At 37.3% G+C, this 21,043-nt stretch overlaps 1 protein-coding gene across 15 annotated transcripts in view; it reads right to left on the reverse strand.

Annotated features, from left to right (window-relative positions):
• Nucleotides 1-21,043, reverse strand: part of SUPT3H (SPT3 homolog, SAGA and STAGA complex component) — a 559,042-nt gene that overhangs the window by 524,200 nt on the left and 13,799 nt on the right. For 8 of the 15 annotated variants that reach the window (XM_075063614.1, XM_075063613.1, XM_032802085.2 and 5 more), the window contains one exon: nt 14,318-14,421. In XM_075063614.1, coding sequence (XP_074919715.1) covers nt 14,318-14,421 — 104 coding nt within the window. Of the gene's footprint in view, nt 1-14,317; nt 14,422-15,015; nt 15,131-21,043 lie in introns of those variants that run through there. The other 7 variants (XM_032802086.2, XM_032802084.2, XM_032802087.2 and 4 more) reach the window with 4 other exon arrangements.

Here is a 21,043-nt window from a genome sequence, read left to right on the forward strand (position 1 = left end):
CCAGATCATAACTGCTGTTTCCTTCCAATATCATCCCAAATGACCTCTCCAAACTAGAGATGATTTTACTGATGGGCTTCAAAACAAAAAATAAGCAAATCTCATGAAAATGACTGAAATTTTAGGAACATAACTATAAGAGCAAACACAGAATTATTAATATTCAACAAATTGAAGTGCTGCCATTTCTTATTTGTTATATATAAGAATTATCTAAATCCTGCACCACTCTTAAATCCATCCTTCTGTCTGTCTGCCTATCCAGCAGAATTTCTCAGATCCTGCAGCTGTTCACTTGTTTCAGTGGAAGGGAGTCCTCAAAAAGCTCTGGACCCTGCATTCCCCAAAGCCAATACTCTCAAAAAAGTCCTTTTGTTAGCTGAAGAACTTAGCATGTGCATGGAAGCGTGAGGGAAAAACAAGGCCCTAAATCCATACATAAAATTTGCCTAGCTTGATTCACACATTCACACCCGACCCTCTTAATGGATCTTGGTATAACAGGGAAATACACTAACAACCACTGGAATGGACTCTCAAGGCCGCCAAGTCACAACAAAGAACTAAACTCATTATCAACAACATGGACCATATCATGGAAAAGACAAATCCCATAGCAGTGCTGATAACAGAGCTATCAAAACCAGTTTGTGTGTTCTAAATAGCAAGGATTACTAATGTTTCACAGAAACCGAGTATCTAGAAAAGAGACTGAATGTAGCAGTGGTGCAGAGTGACATTAATAATATGCAATTACAGATCAGCAGAAGAAAACATAAAAACACTTTTTTAAACAGTGTTTTCTGTGTCCTAAAAATGTAAATTTTCTATAATTAAATAATTTTTCAAGGCAGAACAGAATGTATACTGGATGTTTTTGTAATTAGAATGAGATATAAACAATTCAGAGACTGATTAATTATATTAGCCAAATTTAAGTGGGCATCTAAACAGCCCATTATATTGTTAAATTAACACACAAAAACAACCCAGTCTGGTATTGTACAATTGTCCATGTTGCAGAAACTGCACGTTCAATGTATATGGATTACATTTCTTCAACACTGTGAGCTCCAGATTGCTGGAACTTCCTAACTTTGATTCCAATAATGCTACTCTAATAATGCCAATTACGCTGAAAAACAACAGAAAACAAAATTTTATATCAAAACACATTCAAGGCCTGATTTTCAAAAGGTGCTGAGGACCCATAGTGTCTACTGATTTTAATGGGAGTAGCAAGTGCTCAGCAGTGATGAAAATCAGATTCTAAAGATGGCAAGAGTGAGATTTTCACAAGTATTCAGCGTTGACTTAACTCTGCTCCCACTGAAGTCAATGGGAGTTGAAAACTTCTAAATTAGTAATTTAGGACTCAGTCCTTCAAGATGCTGAGTATTCCCTGAAAAGAGATGAGTGCCCTCAACTCCTAGTTAAACCATTGAGAGTTATGGGCACTCAGAACCTCGCTGTTTTCAAACAGATTCTGTTCTACTGGCAGTTATGTCATAATCAAACTAAATATTAACAAGAAAAATAGATTTTACCTAACTAAATTATGTAAAGTAAAAAACTAAACTTGACATCTTAAACAGCAAACGACAAAAAAAATTCACTCCGAGAGAGAGCAGAACGCTTTAAACTTTTCGCCACACTCTTAAAATAGCAGAATACACTAAATACGAATTTTAAAAGACTGCAAGAGTTAAACCACTAAAAAGCCACTGCAGGCAGCAGGTAGTCTCGAAAAAGAGTATTTAACAGAGAACAGGAATTTCCTAATACCATTCAAGAGTTTAAAAAAAAAAAAAAAAAAAAAAAAAAAGGCTATTAGTTGACAATGAGCCTTCATTCTTATTTACCTTGAAACCCAACTTATATTTCTTCAGTTTATTTGGAGTCATGGATTGGATAATACAATACTCACTTCCATGTTTTTTGCATACTTTGGCATTCAAAACCATTCTAACAGTTGATAATATTTCCCCTTTTAGGATTCTATTACCTCTTTTGAATTACTCAACCAGCAAAAGCTACTGAAACCAAAGAAACTTATTTTGGAAGTCCCATCTGTGTACTTTTTGACAGAACAAACAACTTCTTTGGCTAGCAATCTCTGCTTATGTAAATATATTACATGAGGACTTTTTTTAAAATCTGAAAACAGGCTACAGTTCCAAATAATTTAGAAATATTAATTCTATACAGGTTCTAAAATTTAAGTCTCTGCCATGTCCAGCTCTTTAATTACTTTTGATTTACAGCACCTACTTCATAGTTTTGTAATGACAATAAAATGCAATACCTTACATCTGGAACTCCAGTCTTTTTACAATAATACAAATCAAAAATAATGATTTTATTTATAGTATACAATCTCTATTATTCTCAAGTAAAACAGTTCAAAACATAACAGTTCTATATGCCTAGACATTCAGTAAATAGTTACTTATTGGCCAAAGTTTTTATCCTGCAAACACTACTGGGTACAGTAAAATTGGATTGTGCATGATAGCTGCTTGCATGATAAAGTCACAAAAAGGCATGAGATTATTTGCAGTTTATTCAATATAAAACGCTGGAGATTTGCAATATGGGAATTATTCTTTGAGATGTTTCTAGTTCACATTTCCTGCAGTATATTGATGCAGAAGTTTAAAAAGTCAGAAATCATATATATATTTATAAATAGCTTTTTTCAATCAATTAATTTGCTTCAGCAAATGAACAATTACTAAACATTCAGCTCGACCAGGCCTCCAGGTTGAACTTCTCTACTATCATAGTTCGCAGGCTCCAATTAGTCATTTCTTTGGGGGTACTTCCTTAAATTCAAGCCATGCTTTAAGCTATCCAAATTCTATCCCGTTTGGTCATTATATGCAATCAACTCAAGGGAGTTGCCTACTTTTTTAAAAATGAACAATTGTATTTGGTTCAGTTAAAACATTGTCTTATGCTGTACTTGGACACTACTGATTTTTTTCCATCTCCTTGCTGCACAGCTCATGAAAGCATCAAGTTCACTCACTCATAAACAACAATTAGCCTTGACAGAACAAAACTAGGCAAACTTGGGTAGGCTCATTTTTTTCCTCTTCTCACAAAAATTTTATAATGGACTAAAAATAGATGGCAGCCAGTTAATGTTTAGAACTTTTTCCGCTATTCTACAAACTTGAGAAATGCACTTTAACATAGGAATATTATTTATCAACATAAACTGAGATAAATTGGCAGAATATCATTTGGGACAATGGAATAGAAATTGTTTGCATTCTTCTTTTCAACAATGCAATACATTATGAACAAACTTTTAAAAATCCTGTTTGTACTGCATTATCTAACAAATAACAAGATATTGGCATTATTAAAGTTGAAAGCTCAACCTTAGAACTTTTTTGTGCCTTTTAGCTACTGCCCTGAGACAGGAGTAATATAGAGGCAAATTTGTCCAGTGAGAGCTCCCAGACACATTATGCCTCAGGTAGACACGGACTCCTGGAGATCCAAGGGAGTATAACCTCTGTGCTACCTTTTCAGTGTGTGATGTGTATTCACATACTAACCCTGGTGGCTAGTGATGACACAAAGACAAGCCTCATGACTTCACTATCTCTGTATTTCCCTTTTGGTGCAAGGAGACATTCTCTGCATTCCCAAGAGAAGGGGTACAACATATTCTAGAAATTAATTTTGGAAATTTCCTGCCTTTAAGTTGTTGATTTCTCAGCTTTATTACTGCATAGCTGCTAGTTTTTTGCACGGGATTTATTAACTTCTATTAAAGAGGTTGGGGGAAAGATGAAAAAAGAGGGAAAAAATTCTATGCTGTACAGCTTTTGTGCCTGAGAATATCTATTTGCAGGGCCTTGTAGAACTTGTAAAACTGAATTTGCACAGTTCTGTTCTATCATGAATTAATATGAGTGATATAATGTAAAGTAGCAGGCCTCCGTGATAGAGGCTTTGATTAAGGACTGCTTTCAGATGGCATCAAGTGGAATAGCTTCCATATCATATAAACACACTCCTTTATTCTGAGCCTTCTTAACTGAGGCTTGCTACCTTAAATGGAATTACTCATGTTCATTTATAGTAGAATATATTTGTATACATTGAGTTTTTCTAAAGATAATTCCTATTTAATTAACAGTAATGATCAATTATTTATTACCAAGGAGTGCTGTTAATCTCTAGTGCTACTTAGTACAGTCAGCCAGCTTTAGAACTCTACCTCCCAACTTCAGATCAGCTTACCTTTAAAATTTACAGCACCAAATTTTCTCAAAATTTAACTCAAATCTAAGGAATAATATAGGACATAGATTAGTTATATCAGTGCAGCTTCCCTAAAGATCAACCTACTTATTCCAGTTTAAATCCTTCATAAACATGCCCTTAAATGGGTTTTAAGTAATGTTACATTAGAAGTTGCCCCAGTGTAACTAAATCAATTTTAAACCTATTGTTACATTAGGTCAACTTTTCACAGCGTTTTAGAGTTTAAGGCAACAAGAGACCATAGATCATCTAGTCTGACCTCCACCAACACCAACCTGCCCCCATACACTAAACCCAAAAACTGAAATTGGGCCTAAAGTATTATAGGACCCTAGTGTATTGTGTGCTACAGGGACAGAATAAGCGGGATCAAGGTGCAACAATGCCTAAGGCTCCTGCAATGGCTGTGAAATGATTTAGTGAGATATATCCAGATAATCCTAGCAAGTGACCTGCACACTGACACTGGAGAGGAAGATGAAAAAACTCCAAGGTCACTGCTAAACTGACCTGGGGGGAAATTCCTTCCTGACCCCACATATGGCAAGTCAGCTAGACCCTGAGAATGTGAGCAAGAACAAGCCAGCCAAGCACCTGAGAGAGAGAAAGCTCAATGCCACCTCAAAGCACTGGTCCAGCCAGTCCAGTATCCCACCTCCACCTCTGATGCTTCAGAGGAAGACAACAAACACAAAATACACACACAATCCAAACGCCTTATATCATAAGAAGATCTACAAAACAAGTTTGAGGTTTCTACCTTTAACTACTTCTAAATTATTTCAGCACACTTTTCTAAGCAGAACATGCAAGAAAAAAGCTTTTTTCATGCTCTGATAACTCAAAAACAGTAGAAACAATTCTGCTCAAATGAAAGTTGGAAAAAAAAGTTTTGAGCCAGTACCATTAAGAAATCACTTCTGCCCCAAAGACATTTGCGAGAAAAAAGTTATAAACAACTGAAAGAGTTGGTTAGACAGGAAATTTAAAGTAAATCTTAACTATTGCATGTTTTGCTTACCCATGCTATTTTATATAGCAGTCAACCTAAGACATTTCTGTAGTCCCATTGCCATAGTAGTTTATCATGCACACACAAATATAGACTAAAAATACCACAGGTTCTTAATCTGTTTTAGAGTCATATAATTATAGATACACAGACACTTTTTCTCTTCTTGTGTGTATATTTAGAACATGGTATAGGACTTTGCTCCAAGGTTAGGAATTCCAGGCTTAAGTTTTTCATTCCTTATTTGTCAAATCTTTATTCTACCATACCCTAAATGTGAACATCCTGACTACTGGTGGTCCATTCCAATCAGTCAACATTCTCCATCATTCCTAGTAGGCAGTGGTTTCATTATAACTTTTTACCTTATTCACAATTAATCCAAGAATTCTACAGATTGAAACAGTGACTGTTCAGCAAAACTCATTTCTTTTTTTTTTTTCTTTTTTTTTTAACTTTTTCCTAAATAAATTCTCATACACCACAAAGTGTGTTGAGAGGTGAGAATGGGGAGGGGAGAGATAGATGGACATGACACCCTATAAACTAATCTATTTCTCCTACAGGCTTTGAAGGAAACAGAAAACTGTTATTTCTACTTTTAAATACTGGAGAAGTTCTCAGATACTTCAGAAATAGGAGCCTGTATAGATACCTTTAGAACACAGCTTCTGTTCTATGAGTCTCACTTGTAATGAAATATGGGTTCACAATTAATCCCATTTCAGACTAAGAGTTACCCCAGAAAATTTTCTGGAAGTGAGGAACAAGTAGAAGCTAAACCACCAAATGATTTCAATGTGTTCTTCAAAAGTAGACTAAATGTGAACATTTAAATAGTAAATTCCACTGGCGCAATCTTAAACTAACGGCTTATCTACACTACACAGTTTTGTCAGAAAAAGGCAGCTTTTGTCAACAAAACAGTGGAGATGCACACACTACAATGCTTCTCCTGCCAACAAAACTCTCCTGTCTTGCCCACAAAGTAAAACCACCTCAACAAGAGGCAGAGCTTTTTGCAGCCAAGTTACATTGACAAAGCATCAGTGTAGACACAGCATTCGTTACGTCATTGTAACTGGCCTCCAATAGGTATCGCACAATGCCCACCATGACCGCTCTGCTCTCCATTTTCATCTCTGCTGCCCTGCATCCAGCTATGCAGGCATTTGCCCCTCCCCTTTCAAAGCCCCAGGAAGTTTTGAAATTGCTCAGTGTGGAGAGCTCAAATAGCTACTGCCCAGCTGAGCATGCCAGCTCCCAGCAGCAAATGCACTCTTGCCTGGACTACAGGGGAGAGGGTGGATCTCCTTGGGCTGTGGGGAGAGAAAGCTGTGGGAGAACTCTGAAGAAATCACAGAATCAAAACATTAACGCAGAATCCTGCTCTCCCTGGCACTAGGACCACAGTAGCAGGCAGACTGCTGCTGGGGGAAATGAGGGTAGAAACTCTCAATGTGCTCTACAGAGCCAGGGAGGGAGGTGGGGGCTAATGTTGAGGTGTCCCCCTCCCCCTGCCAGTGTACCAGTGTCTGCTGAGCGGGGATGGTATGGGGGTGGACATGAAGACACCAACTATCTGTACACCAGCTTCTGCCTCAGGATTGGTTGCTTACGGCTGCTGTCTGAACTTAACGAGACAGCGCGCTGACACACTCACTCTCCCCCCCCACCTTCTTCCCCCCTCACACTCCTTGTCACACTCCTCCCCACCACACACACCCTTCTGTGGGCTTCTTGTGTTAGTATTCAGCAGTATCAGTTTGGTCATATTACTGAGTGCTACTTTAAAAAGTGATTTAAAATGTGTTACCTTTCGGGCACAGACAGTAATCATTACTATGTTCATTGCACGGTGTTAACAAACTATGCCAACACACATTATTGTAGCTCAGTGTTAAAATGCTCCTTCAAGGCATCCCCCAGCCAAATAGCCCCCCATTGGGCTACCCTTATAGCCCTGTGTTCATAATGCACGGCACAATATTGAACAGCAATGAAGGATCCATGCTTTCCAACAGAGGTGGGTGGGCCGCAGGTTATAAGGGCAGTTGAAAAGTGGCTTGCAATCTATTAGGATGCCGCCCATGGAACGATGGGATTGAGAAACCTTCATCATGTGACACACTAACTGCCCCGATGAGGCATTGCAAAAGCTTCCCCAAGCATGCTGGGGCCAGTTGCATGGTGAGATTGATACCCACAGTGCACTGCTCTGTGGGTCAATGCAAGAGATGCTATTGTGGATGCACTCCACTGACACAGAGCATAATGTGGACATGCAACAGTGGTTTAATTACAGTGGCGGCTGTACATTGATGTCTATACTACAGAGTTTTGTCAACACAAGTTACAAGGCCTAAGTTAGAGATGAATATAGGCTTTTATGGAAAGAAACATGGAAGTAGTTGAAAATAAGAATTATTTCTTATATTACACTTTCACACTTTGAGGAATAGTTTCTACGGGGTAATAGTGCTAAATTCAGTATCAAGTCAATGAATATTATTTTGTCAGCAACTATGGAAAGTAAAATAAATAAGAAAATTGTAGATAAAATATCAAAATGTTATGTTCTCTTATATGATTACATTAATTCAAGTCCATTTTGAAACAACGTTTACCATTAATAGGAGTATGAAGCCATTCTCAGATTATATTAGTTGCAGATTGTTCTATTTCTTGAATTTAAATCAATCAGTTGAAAATAAGGAAACCTGTAATGAACTGATTTAGAGACAATACATCATACAAACTATAAATAGCGAACGTAAGGACTAATATACATCCAATTGCATATATTTAAGCAATAGTTTCATAAAGAGTTTCTGATATCATAGACCACAAGAGTATAATCCAAGCTATATGTTCATGTCACCAGAAACCTAAGATAGAATTACCACCATAATTTATGTATATTTTAAAATTGTACTTAATGAACAGAGAAAATATTTTAAGTGCTCACCCTCCATGCAAAAGTCAAAATCTGGTAACTTTTTAATCGTTTTCACTGTGATTAACGGAATCATAAAAAAATAAATAGAAAAGCCATATCAGATCCTCCAAGCCATCGCCTTATCTACAAGGGATTGTTATCTACAGCTGAGTTCCTAGTATTCAGTTAAAAATGCTGTAAACTTCCTAGGGGCCCCAGTAGCTCTTTGAAGTTGCTAGAATGCTGCTGTGCCACTGAAACCATCTAGATGTATTTAAAACTGTTTCTTGCAAGTTGTCTTCTCCTTTTCCTCAATAATTTATATTATATACTTTTAGGAAAGTTTTAATCTCATTGTGCACTTTGCAGTCTTACTACATAATCTTTTAACATCAGAAATATACTGCATTAGAAGTAATATTTAAGGCCTTGTTCCTGCAAGTGACTCCATGCAGATGGATCTCTGTACCTGCTCAGAGTCCCTCCGCCTTCAAAGCAGCTCTTCATTAATACAGGTTGCCTCCACATGGTGCTCTTTGCAGAATAGGAGCTGAAACCTGAGGCAAGCCAGAAGTGCATCAATTGCTCGTGTAGTTCCTCCAAAATACAGGTAAATGACTACACAAGCAATGAGGAGCAGGAGTTGTGGTTTAATCCAAAACTGCATTCAGAACTTCCCCAGCAGGACAATGAGGAGTCAAACAATACAAAACAAGAAAAACAGCTTTAAATCAAACAGGTTTTACCCAAAACATATATTGAGAGAAGTTCAGTGTTACCCAACAGCTACTGGAAGCAGCTAGTCTTCAAAGTCAACTCACATGCAGAGATGTCACTAGCAGAGTTGATCAAAAAAAAAAAAATCATTTAAAATGAAAAACTACCTTTTTCTTTTCAAGAGACTTTTCCATGAGGAGTGTCCATTTTCAACTACATATTTGGGTTTTTGTTATAAAAAACAAAGATGTTGTGGTTTTTGGCAATTGAAAAATTAAAAAAATGGTTTTCAGCCAAACATATTTGATTTTCACATTTGTAACAAAAAAACACACAACACACTTTTGGGGAAAAATATTAAAGAAAAACATTTTTTGGGGGTCAAAAATGTTCATCAAAACAAAACGTGCCCTAACCAACTCTAGTCACTACCCATATTACCATTTCCTATCAATATGCAAGTAGTGGTGCATGGTTGCAAATTATTAATCTTTTAGGTAGATTTGGGCTTGCTTACAAACAAAATTTAATTAATCAAGACCATTCACTGAAAAAAAAAAAAAAACAAACTCTAATATCCTATACGTGTTCAGCTTTTAAAATATTTTGACAGGTTCCAGAAAGTCATACTACATGCAATTTATTTTATGTCATAGATGACAGGCCAATTAAAAGTGGAATTGGAATTTTATCTGCTGGGTGAAAACATCCATAATGGCTGTCTCTCTCTGGGGCTAAACAGTTCTTGGGGCTTTAACAATTAGTTTGGAAACAGGATTTAGATCAACTAAAATGAAATGATATAAGACAAACATAAGCACAGATCACTGGATCTGCTGAAACCTTTCTACTATTTTTAACACCTATTACTGTACTAAAAACTCTAAAGTCACATACCAGATATAAATAAAGGAAATTTGGGTCAAGCAAGATCTATATAGCATTAAGTTATTTTAAATGTTTACAAGATCAAATACCCAATAATTGCAAACCCCTTAGATTAAAAGCTACATATATCAGTATCAAGTTACAGTGCAATATTTTTTACTCACTGCACTACTTTTATTTACATCCATATACCTCCAACAGCCAAATATCAGTGTAGTTTAGTGTTACCGCTAACTATACCTGAAAATCATTTACAAAGCTATAACAATTCACATACTGAACAGAATTAAGTTTCAATTGATATTAAAAATTTGCTTATCTGAGGAGAAATTGTAAGTTGTACTAAACAGCAATAGAAAAACTGAAAAACATTTTACCAGTTTAAGCTCTCGTGTGTTCTATGGTACAATTCATATCCAGAGAAGCAGTACTTCTATGTCCCTATTTTTGTGTGTGTGTTCTTTGAGAATTAAAGTCAAACTCTAGGAAGGGATGGGATTCTCCCTCTTTGGCTGGAAAGGGAACTAACTAACTCCTCAGTGATCCCTATGGATTGCCAAACAAAGGTGGTGATCCTGCAAATTAATATACGTTACTCTGGGCTTGTCTATATATCAAATTACTGACTCGCAAGATAGGGTGTGAATCTACAGTGCACCAGTTTGCCATGCAGTAACTTCCCATTGGGACACTGTTACAGCTATCTTATCGGTTGCAGGTTTTTGTTTTTGAATTTTAAAAAAAAAATAAAGTGCCATTTTAAAAAGGTTCCTTGTTTTACACATTGTATTCCTTCCATCTCCCACAGTTCCCAAGATCTCAAGAAGCCCATATGATTCCATTATCAATTCCTTAATGGGAGAAAGGTTCTTTTAAAGTGGTAACTTCATCATAATGTACAGGCCAAGAGAAATAGCTGTAATTTTTCTGTCCATGGTCCATCTCTGGCAAAACTTTAGCAAAAAAAATTATTTTAATATGAAAACAATAAAATTTAATTTTAATAAAAATTATATTGGAAGGGTTCCTTTGATTCCTACCATGTCAGTGAAACAGTTTATGAAAAATATCTCAGAACACAGACGACTTGTTGGTATAATTTCTAAAGTAGCAACTGAACAAGCTCTGAAACAGAAGAAAAACATCTGTTTCTTCCACTTGTATGGCCAACAATAACTTCTACATTCTGAATGAAATCGTGTGTATGCTAGCAAGCAGGGGAATTTCAAAAGCATTTAATCAGGAAGTGACCAATAAATAAAATATAGGCTCCTCAGACACTGACCTAAAGAAGCTGAACAGATTCTTTGGCTCCTTAGACTCATGGCATGCCCTTGATTCTGGAGCCCAAAAGATGATCAATTATGTTTGTTCTTTGTGTGGGGAGAAAACATGCATTTTCAGTGCAGATAACAGTTATTTTAGGTTTAAGAAAAACATTTTATTAATATAGATATAGATATAGATATAGATATATCTCCATGAAAGAGAGAATACACTGAGTCACCAACATCCTACATCACTAGAGATGCACAAAACACCAGATGTCTCATAATTGAGCTAGCTGGCACTCAGGATTCCTCTAGCTCAAAAGGTGCAGCACATGGAAAATAGAATATCTCATTTCAATTATATACTGAAATACATCACAGTCTACCTACCTACCTACAAGATTCTAATACTTCCATCCTCATTGCATCTAACTGAAAACAGAATTAGACCTTCCACTTTTTGGCAGTTACTTCTAAATATACTCTAAAGCAGTGGCTCTTAACCCTTTCAGGAATCTGGTTTGTTCTTGCATATGCCCAAGTTACACCTCACTTAAAAACTACTTGCTTACAAAATCAGACAAAAATCTGCACACTATTACTGAAAAATTACTTACTTTTTCATTTTACCAAATAATTATAAAATAAATCAATTGGAATATAAATATTGTACTTATACTTCAGTGTATAATATATAGAGAAGTATAAACAAGTCATTATCTGTATGAAATTTTAGTTTGTACTGACTTCGGTAGTGCTTTTTATGTAGCCTGTTGTAAAACTAGGCAACTATCTAGATGAGTTGATGTACCCCCGGAAAAACCTCTGTGTACCCCCAGAGGTACATATACATCTCATTGAAAACCACTGTTCTGAACAGCTGAGTAACTCCTCCCATCAAAATTGCCAAATACAGAAAATAGACTTAAGGGAATGGCTTAATACTAAGGGTACATCCAGACTACCCGCCGGATCGGCGAGCAGCCATCGATTTATCAGGGATCGATATATTGCGTCTCATCTAGATGTGATATATCGATCCCCAAATGCGCTCCCGTCGACTCCGGAACTCCACCAGGGCAAGCAGCAATAGCGGAGTCGACAGGGGAGCTGCAGCCGTCGATCCCGCGTTGTAAGGACAGGAGGTAAGTTGAAATAAGATACGTCAACTTCAGCTATGCTATTCTCGGAGCTGAAGTTGCGTATCTTACATCGACCCCACCCCCAGTGTAGACCAGACCTCAGTATTGTTGGGGAGTCCTGTCACGCCCTTATCTGGGAACATACTCTTCTCCAGTAAAATGTAAACACAGCTAAATGGTCAGTCAGGCTATCTTTTAGAGTTAGACTTGTCCCAAAATAAGTTTTTAAAGCCTAATAGAGCCCATCAGTTAATAGATGAAACAGGTGAAAGGTGAAAACTAAAAGCAGGAGATTGGTGGTTTTCTTCTAAGGTGGTACATTACTACTAAGATCTGATAAATTTCTGTAACATTAAGAAGCCAAGTATAATGTTTACCCAGAGGAGCAACATTCAGCTTTGGAGGCTTCGAGATACACAACATATTCTACAGAGGACATTATAGAAATAATGAAAGTTAGAGTTTCAACAGTTTTTTTATGAAGCTGATCCTCAGTACCTACTGTATAGTAGAGAAGGACAAGATACAGAAGGTCTAAGTTACCAAGATCTAAACCTTTATAAGCCTAGAGAGACATTGTGAACTGATAGAAGGTGGACTTTTCAGCTATCATTCTTTTTGACTGAAATCAGACATACAAAATCTGTAGATGTATACGAAACCACATAGTAAAAAGAAATTTTCAAGTCCCCTGTACTTCAGAGTTTAAGGATCCTGCCAACATAAAAATCAATAGTCCAAAATGTATTCCCTGTTAAATCCAACCTACTTTGCCTAATCTTATTTTCTCCTGAAGTGTTAAAACTATTTTCCAGAGCTGAGACTTTAATTTCAGCAATTTTAACTAGTGAAGATAGGCAAAAACAGCTAATGTTTTCTTTTAATGTAACAGGTTTACTTATTAACACTCCGGTGCTAACTTTCTAAGAACTGAAAAATCTAGCAGAGAAATCAGTGGGAGAAAAAAATCCTTCTAAATACTCGAACAAGATTTCATACGGCTCCCCTTTAAGAACAGCTGAACTGAGCAATGCACACATGTACACCCTAATTTCCATCGCCTACTCTACACATGTACACACGCTGGATAAGATATATTCATAAGAATATATAAAAGAATGCACATAATTTGGCATTGGGCTACCAGCCCAGTTCTCTATCTGTAGATTTTAAGGAGATATACTCCAGACTTGGGCTGAAATTTCTTTAAACTGCCTGGTATATCACGAATAATGATCCATAGGGAAAGAAGAGCTTATTAGCCTGAGTTCTCCTCCTCTCTACAGATCAATGTGTCCTGGACCCATATAAAAGGGAAAAAATGGCAGTGCTGGCAGATCAAGCTCTCTGATGGATAGGTTGCCTTTTACCAAATCAAGATTTGCAACCTGGCCCAGTGTAATAGGCCACTAATCAAGTAGAACAGAGCCTTAGGTAAGGAAATCTTCTTGATTATGCAGTGTCTTAAAGATTGAGTGAATGGCTATTTAAATGTCTTGCAAGATTTTAGAAGTTCTGAGCTACAAACCCTTCTAATATCACAGCTTACAACTCTGATTAAGCAGGCTTCTAAGATTCCAGTGGCATTTTAGAATAATAAATCATTTCTCTTTATAACAATTTTGCTCATCACCAAGACTAAAATGTAATCAGTTCCAACTGGTCCACACATGTTAATTCCATAATAAATAGCATCATCTCACCAGTTAACATATCTTACTGTATTAAGATCAAAAGCTATGGTAAAACTATAATGAAAAGTTACTTTTAAAATAATTTTATGTCAATATTATCTTATTTGGTGACGAATTAAGAAATGTAGGTCTCAACTTATTTTCATATAAAATACATAAAATATATCCATTATTTAGCAGGATTTTTCAATCTGTTTTTAGAGTAACAAAAGTGGGTAATATTTTATTTACCTAGAGTGTCTTAAAATAGAAACAATGGAATAGCCATCATACATGTGTGTTCTTCTTCTTCTGTCCTATTTTCTTAGAGAATGACAAAAAACACACATTGAAAACACAAACAGTCCAAGATATTTGGATAGCTTACTTACATCATACTTTGTAGTTCAGGAGTAAAGCTTGTTGATTTCCCTGTCCCTCTTCCGCTGCTTGAAGAGGCAACATTTGACATCGGGCTAGCTGCAATATTGCTCATCTGAGTAAACAAAAAGAAACAGAGTTTTCAAACGTATTTAATTTAATAAACAGAGAATCTTGGAAATAGCAGCAACTATAAACCACTTCACAAAGTATATGTGATTTAAAAAATATCCAGCCTACCATACTATGTTTCATGTTGAATTTAATGTCTTTCATTCACCACTGCAAGAAAATTATTTTCTCTTCTATTACACGACCAACTGAGAAAACCACATTGTTCATTTTAGTAAATAGATATATAAGAGGAATCAATAATAATTGTAATAGTTTCATCTTACTGCTATGTATGCTTGCTTTGCATTACGGATTCAAAAGGAAAAAAGCAATTCAGGCAAGACCTGAATGAAAATACAATACATATAAAAGCCTTTTCAATGTAGAACAGAAGCCTATTTGAGTTGTCACCTGTATTATCCATAAAATATAAATTATGGTCTGCAACCACTGCAACTAGCCATCACTGAAAGTGTGTGTTGGGTACGTATTTGTGTTCACACTTCTCCACTGGCTTATTTTTTTAAAATAATCTCAGGGAGCCATTCAAAAAGCATCAATGCAAGCTTATCTCAGTATCTATTCAAGAGCTCACATTATTATGGGCCATATATGTGGCTTTCACAGGCCCAGCCTTCCAACAGAGGCGCATAACCTTCGGCTCATGCAGCAACCAAATCCCATAGGGGCTTTATTCATATAGGGTTTGTCTACATAGAGAGAGAAGATGAATTAAATATAGCTGTGAAGCTAATGTACATAACAGAGTTAAAGTGCATTAAACCTAGCTTTCATTCAGAAGGAAAGTGGCCTTAGTTCACTGTATCTCAGTGGTTTCCAAACTTGTTCCGCTGCTTGTCCAGGGAAAGCCCCTAGAAGGCCAGGCCGGGCCGGTTTGTATACCTGCCGCGTCCACAGGTTTGGCCAATCGCAGCTCCCAGCGGCTGCAGTTTGCTGCTCCAGGCCAATGGGAGCTGCTAGAAGTGGCAGACAGTACGTCCCTCAGCCCGCGCCACTTCCTGACGTGTCCACAGGTTTGGCCAATCGCAGCTCCCAGTAGCTGCGGTTTGCTGCTCCAGGCCAATGGGAGCTGCTAGAAGTGGCGCGGGCTGAGGGACGTACTGACTGCCACTTCTAGAAGCTCCCATTGGCCTGGAGCAGCAAACCGCAGCTACTGGGAGCTGCGACTGGCCAAACCTGTGGACACATCACGTAAACAAACCGGCCCAGCCCGCCAGAGGCTTTCCCTGCACAAGCGGCGGAACAAGACTGGGAACCACTGCTGTAGCTTAATCCTCATTGGAGTGACTAAGGTCCTTACAGTATTGAAACCAAATACTGAATCCTAAAAAATAAGCCAGTAAGAAATCTGAATGAACTCAGTGAGATATTCAACTTTAAATTGGATTTACCCACTTTGCACTATTTTCAGCTTTATGTATGGTCCAGTATCTGTAAAAAGTCTTTTGAATATGTAAGATATTTTCCATGGTAATGTTATAATTATGGTTAATTTTAAAAGGTTAAGGATACATAGCACAGAGATGCATCAAAGAGAAACTTGTAATATACACCTGTATCTAAAACACTACAGTAAAATGTTTTATATTAAATGCTTTCACATATAGTTTAAGAGATTTCCACTTACTTTCCAGAACGTTGTAATTTAGCTTCTTACACTACAAACACAAGCACATGTGTAACTCTACTCACATATTTAGTTACACTGAAGTCTGACTTTAGTCATACGAGTAAGCGCACACACACAATTTTAAGTGTTCTCAGGACCAAGGCCTTAGTCAGCAGTTACCATTAGTCTCAAACCTAAACAGTGAAATTAGTGAGTTTAAAAAAGTACAATAAACTTCTCTATAAGTGTAAAGAAAGATTATGTGTTACTTCTAGCATAGTGCTTCTAAACACTGGAGGTGCCACTGGATTATGTACCAAAGACCCACAGACTTGGAAGTTTAAATCAAGAGTCTATTTACTCTTGCTTTTGTTGTACACATTTTGCTTATTACTCTTTATTTTATGATTTATATAACAGTTAATGTCTAATTTTTAATAACTCAAAGTATGTATACACACTTTTATCGTAATGTCAAAATTCTTAAATCAAAAGGTCATAGGGAAGTAGAACTACAATTCAGCAAAGCTGTGCAAAGCATTAACACTAGTTTTTGGCTAGAATTTTTTTGCCCTTAAAAAATTTTAAAAGAAAAATATTATCTTATTAATCATTAACTTTGATAAGGCCCCAATCCTGAAAACATGCATGCTTAATTGTAAGCACAGTCTCATTAACTTCATTGAATCATTTGCATGAGTAAAGTTATACATGCACGTGTCTGCAGGACTGGGACTGTAACAATATTTGGGCTTGTCAAAAAAAAAATTAAGTGCATGGCACGCAGTCTTATTTCCCTCCCACGCACTGAGTAAGGGCCAAACAGGCATCCCTTGTTCACATTAATAATTGTTACAGACAAAGGTATCCCTTACCAGCATTGCCAACTCTCATGATATTTGCTGCTTTACTTAACGCTCCCCACCCTGGAGACAAGGGATTATGTGATAATCTCATCTTTTCTTTAAGAAAAAAAAATTCTAGCCCTTTCAGCTGAAGAGAAAAGCTTGAAAGTGAAACTCACTGAACCTCAGAAACTAAAAAGCAAACAGACTCAAAAGTTACATCTTATGAGTTTTGAGCTAATGATTTTTGAACATTTGAGTATGGCAATACTGCCTTGCACACAAGTAAGCCTACTGACTTTACCTCTCTCTCTCAGAACTGGAAGGGACCCTGAAAAGGTCATTGAGTCTAGCCCCCTGCCTTCACTAGCAGGACCAAGTACTGATTTTGCTGATTTTGCCTAAATGGCCCCCTCAAGGATTGAACTCACAACCCTGGGTTTAGCAGGCCAATGTTCAAACCACTGAGCTATCCCTCCCTGCTTTAGTGGACTCTTCCAAAAATAATTGTGCACATAGGCCACAATCCTGCAAAGAGTTCCACTCAGAAGTGTAACTTTCAGGGTGTCATTTATGCCCACGTTTTATGTCAACACAATTACTTGCTAAGGCTTCAGTCCTGCAAACACTTGCACATAAGCAGTCCCATTAAATCAAATGGGACTACCTACCTGCATAAATCTTTGCAGGATCAGGGACTAGGACCAGCTCCACACATTCATTAAACCATTGTCTTCCTTCTAAAACCAAAAGATTTAACTTTCAAATCAAGCAGGTGTACAGCATTTTCTTGACATCATGAACCAACAGCTCATCATGCCCTGTCACAGCCTTTAAAATAATTACTTCCCCAGCCCATATTTTGTTTGATGGTTTAGATAATTAACTTCTTTACACATCAAAGTCCCATCATCCGCATGTTCTATTTCCTTTCTTCCGGACATTAAAAACAAAGTCAAAAGCAGAAGCACTCAAATCAATTTTCTCCAATAAATACAGCTAACATGGAACTGAAAACCTACTGTAATCTTCAATGGGTCAATGTACTACAGTTGTTTTAGCTTTGAATTGAAATACAGCTGTTTGCCATATTGCACAAAGTGAATTCAGATGTTCAGATCCGGTCACAAATTATTTCAGCATGCCATAGTTTAATCATGAACTCTAGCAAGGAGAATATAACATTTGATTAACTATTTAAAACTAGTAATTATAAGGTGCTAATCTAAATCTACGTCATACTTACAAATTATGTTCTTAAATTATTTTCCTCTACAAAAATATCTTGCAATTTTATAATTAAAAAGGAAAGAATTTACATAAATAATTTTATCAATGAACACACACAAAAATACCTATCCTGATCACTCAACACCTCTGAGATAAATTAAATATACAGTCATATAAGAAACAAGTAACTCCTTCACACCCCCAAACAATCTTGAGTAGAAAAATGCTAAGCCTCCTCTGGTTGAGTTCAGGCCAGCGATTCTCACTAACGTATGTTAGGAACCTACTGTTCCATAACCTGTCCATTGAGTCTGTGTCCTTCCTGTGTAGTTCCCACATGATATGACACACCTGTGATTGACTAATCTTTAAGGTAGAGCACACAGTCCATCTATTTACTCAAGCTTTTGGTAAGGGCACATAAGGGATGGCATTTTGCACTTCCCATAAGCTTGTATAAATAAATGAACTATGCATGCTGCCCTGAATTTCAACAAATTTGGGCTATTTCAGATAAGGGTGGAAAGGGACTATGTTTCAAAGTCATGGGGTCCTCACAGAGAACATCTTCCTGTCTTTTACAGAGAGGTATTCAAATGCCTCCATCAACCACTGTTCTTGCAGCATCACATGAGGGTTTAAGAGACAAAGGATAGGTTACAGAACAAAAGGCACTCAAAACCTCCATTAACTCAATTAAAAGTTACTGACTTAAACACCACCAGAGAAGACTTAACATTCATCTACTCCAGAACTCACTCTGCAACCACAGAAACAGAGAGTGAGGTCTGAATTTATTCAGCTTTATCTAAGGGTACGTCTACACTGCACGATTATTTCGAATTAGCTTAAACCGATATTACAAAACAGATCTAATAAAATCGGTTTAGCACGTCCACAGTGGGATCCCGAAATCGATTGTTTGCGTCCATGGTCCAAAGCTACCATCGATTTCAGGAGCAGTGCACCGTGGGTAGCTGTTCCTCAGCTATCCCATAGTTCCCACTTCCGTGTTGAGAGCACAGTGCCTGATGGGGCAGAAAACATGCTCGGGTGTGCTGGGTACAGCCTCACCCCTCCCTTTGTGAAGACAGCAACAACCCTTTGGTGCCTTTTTTCGAGGAGTGCATTGAGCAAACGCACATAGCAAGCAATCTTTCCCTTTTTTTTTCAGGGGGGGTGGGAAGATATAATGAGGAGCTGTTCCTCGAACAACGCCAGACACTGTTTGAACCTACAGACATTGGGAGCTCAGCGAAAATGCAAATAATTCAGAGACTGGGTGGACTGTGGGATAGCTGAGAGTCCTCAGTACCCTCCTCCCTTCATGAGCGTCATTGAGTCTCTGGCTTCCGTTACGCTTGTCACGCAGCGCTGTGTATCCTGGAGTTTTTTATTCAACGCTTGCATTTCGTGTTCTGTAACGGATGGAGTCAACAGATTTGTCTCCCATACAAGCGATCAGACCTAGTATCTCCGGTATGGTCCTTTATCTGGAGCTCTTTTTCGATTTCAGATCTGCATCGCCAGCCGTGCTGATCAGGAGCTCCACGTGGCAGCAGGAAGTAATTCAAAAGTTCGCGGGCTTTTCCTGTTTACCTGCCTGCCTGCATCCGAGTTCAAATTGCTGTCCAGAGCGGTCAGGCTGCACCTGGATGCGCCGGAGGCCAATAACGTCGATTTCCGCCCACACGAACCCTAATCCGAGTTATCACTATCGAAATTTAAGCGCAACTCCTCTCGTTTGGGGAGGAGCTTCGAAAATTCGATTTAACATGAGCCGTTTAACTCGATATTAATGACGACGTCGTGTGAACGGATACAGCGTTAAATCGGTATATCGGCCATTAAACCGATTTAAAGTCGCAGTGTAGACCTGGCCTAAGAAGTCTCTTCACAATGGGAGGAACCTGAATCAGAAAAAGGTTTATATATAAAAATAAACAAAACACACACAACACACAATGAAGGGTTTAAAAAAAAAAAAATCTTCCACTGAACTAAGCAGAAGATTCAGTTGTATTTTCTAACACAGAGATGACTTCAACTGGGTTGTTCTGTCCTAGGGGCCTGACTCTTCTCCCATTTACACTAGACTTACACCTACAAAACCCCTCTGAACTCCAGTGTCATTAATTATGATTTACTATAAATCATATAAGCAATAGGAGAACCATGTTATGTACTTCTAATAAATGTAAACAGGAAAATCACATAAAACTTTACAAGGTTCCAAGAAAGTTAGAAGTTAATTACGTTTCCATTCAGCAGGAAATAAGGAAGGTATATATGGTACTTTTCTTACTCTAGGTGCAAAAATAAATTACTGCTACAATAAATTCTTTCTGCAGACTTGCATCTAATTTTTGTACAGCATCAGGCCCTCATTTCACTTCTTCCATAACTACATTTTGCATATGATATGAAATAATGCAAAATGGGATACATTTTTACTTACATAAAACTCATACAAAACAGGAAGGAAGGAAACCACTGAATGCTAAGATGCGTTGAGCAAATACTGTATTAAAATTAGCATTTTTGTTTTAAATATTCTAGTCTTAACTGCAACTTATACTTAAGCCAAAATCAGAAAAGTCAGTATCAAGTACTGTATTTGTGCAAATGCTCAGTACTGTGCAAGATGTAGTACAAGAAACAGTCCCTGCTCCTTTGACGTTTAGGACATAAGGATTTTAATTAACTATGTGTATTCAGGTCTTCGGTTTTATCTTATCATGCAACAGAAATGTTAAGTCATCTTCACAATGGTATGCTGGCATGTGACTAGGGCTTTAGGGTGCTATGAAAACACAAACAATAAAACAAGCAAAATAAAAATAAACACACGAGAAAGTACATGTCTGAAACTAATCTATCTAGCTTCTAAAGAAGTATTAAGGAGAATGAACAATGAA

The sequence above is a fragment of the Chelonoidis abingdonii genome, chromosome 3 (assembly GCF_003597395.2).
Source record: "Chelonoidis abingdonii isolate Lonesome George chromosome 3, CheloAbing_2.0, whole genome shotgun sequence".
NCBI lineage: Eukaryota > Metazoa > Chordata > Testudines > Testudinidae > Chelonoidis > Chelonoidis abingdonii.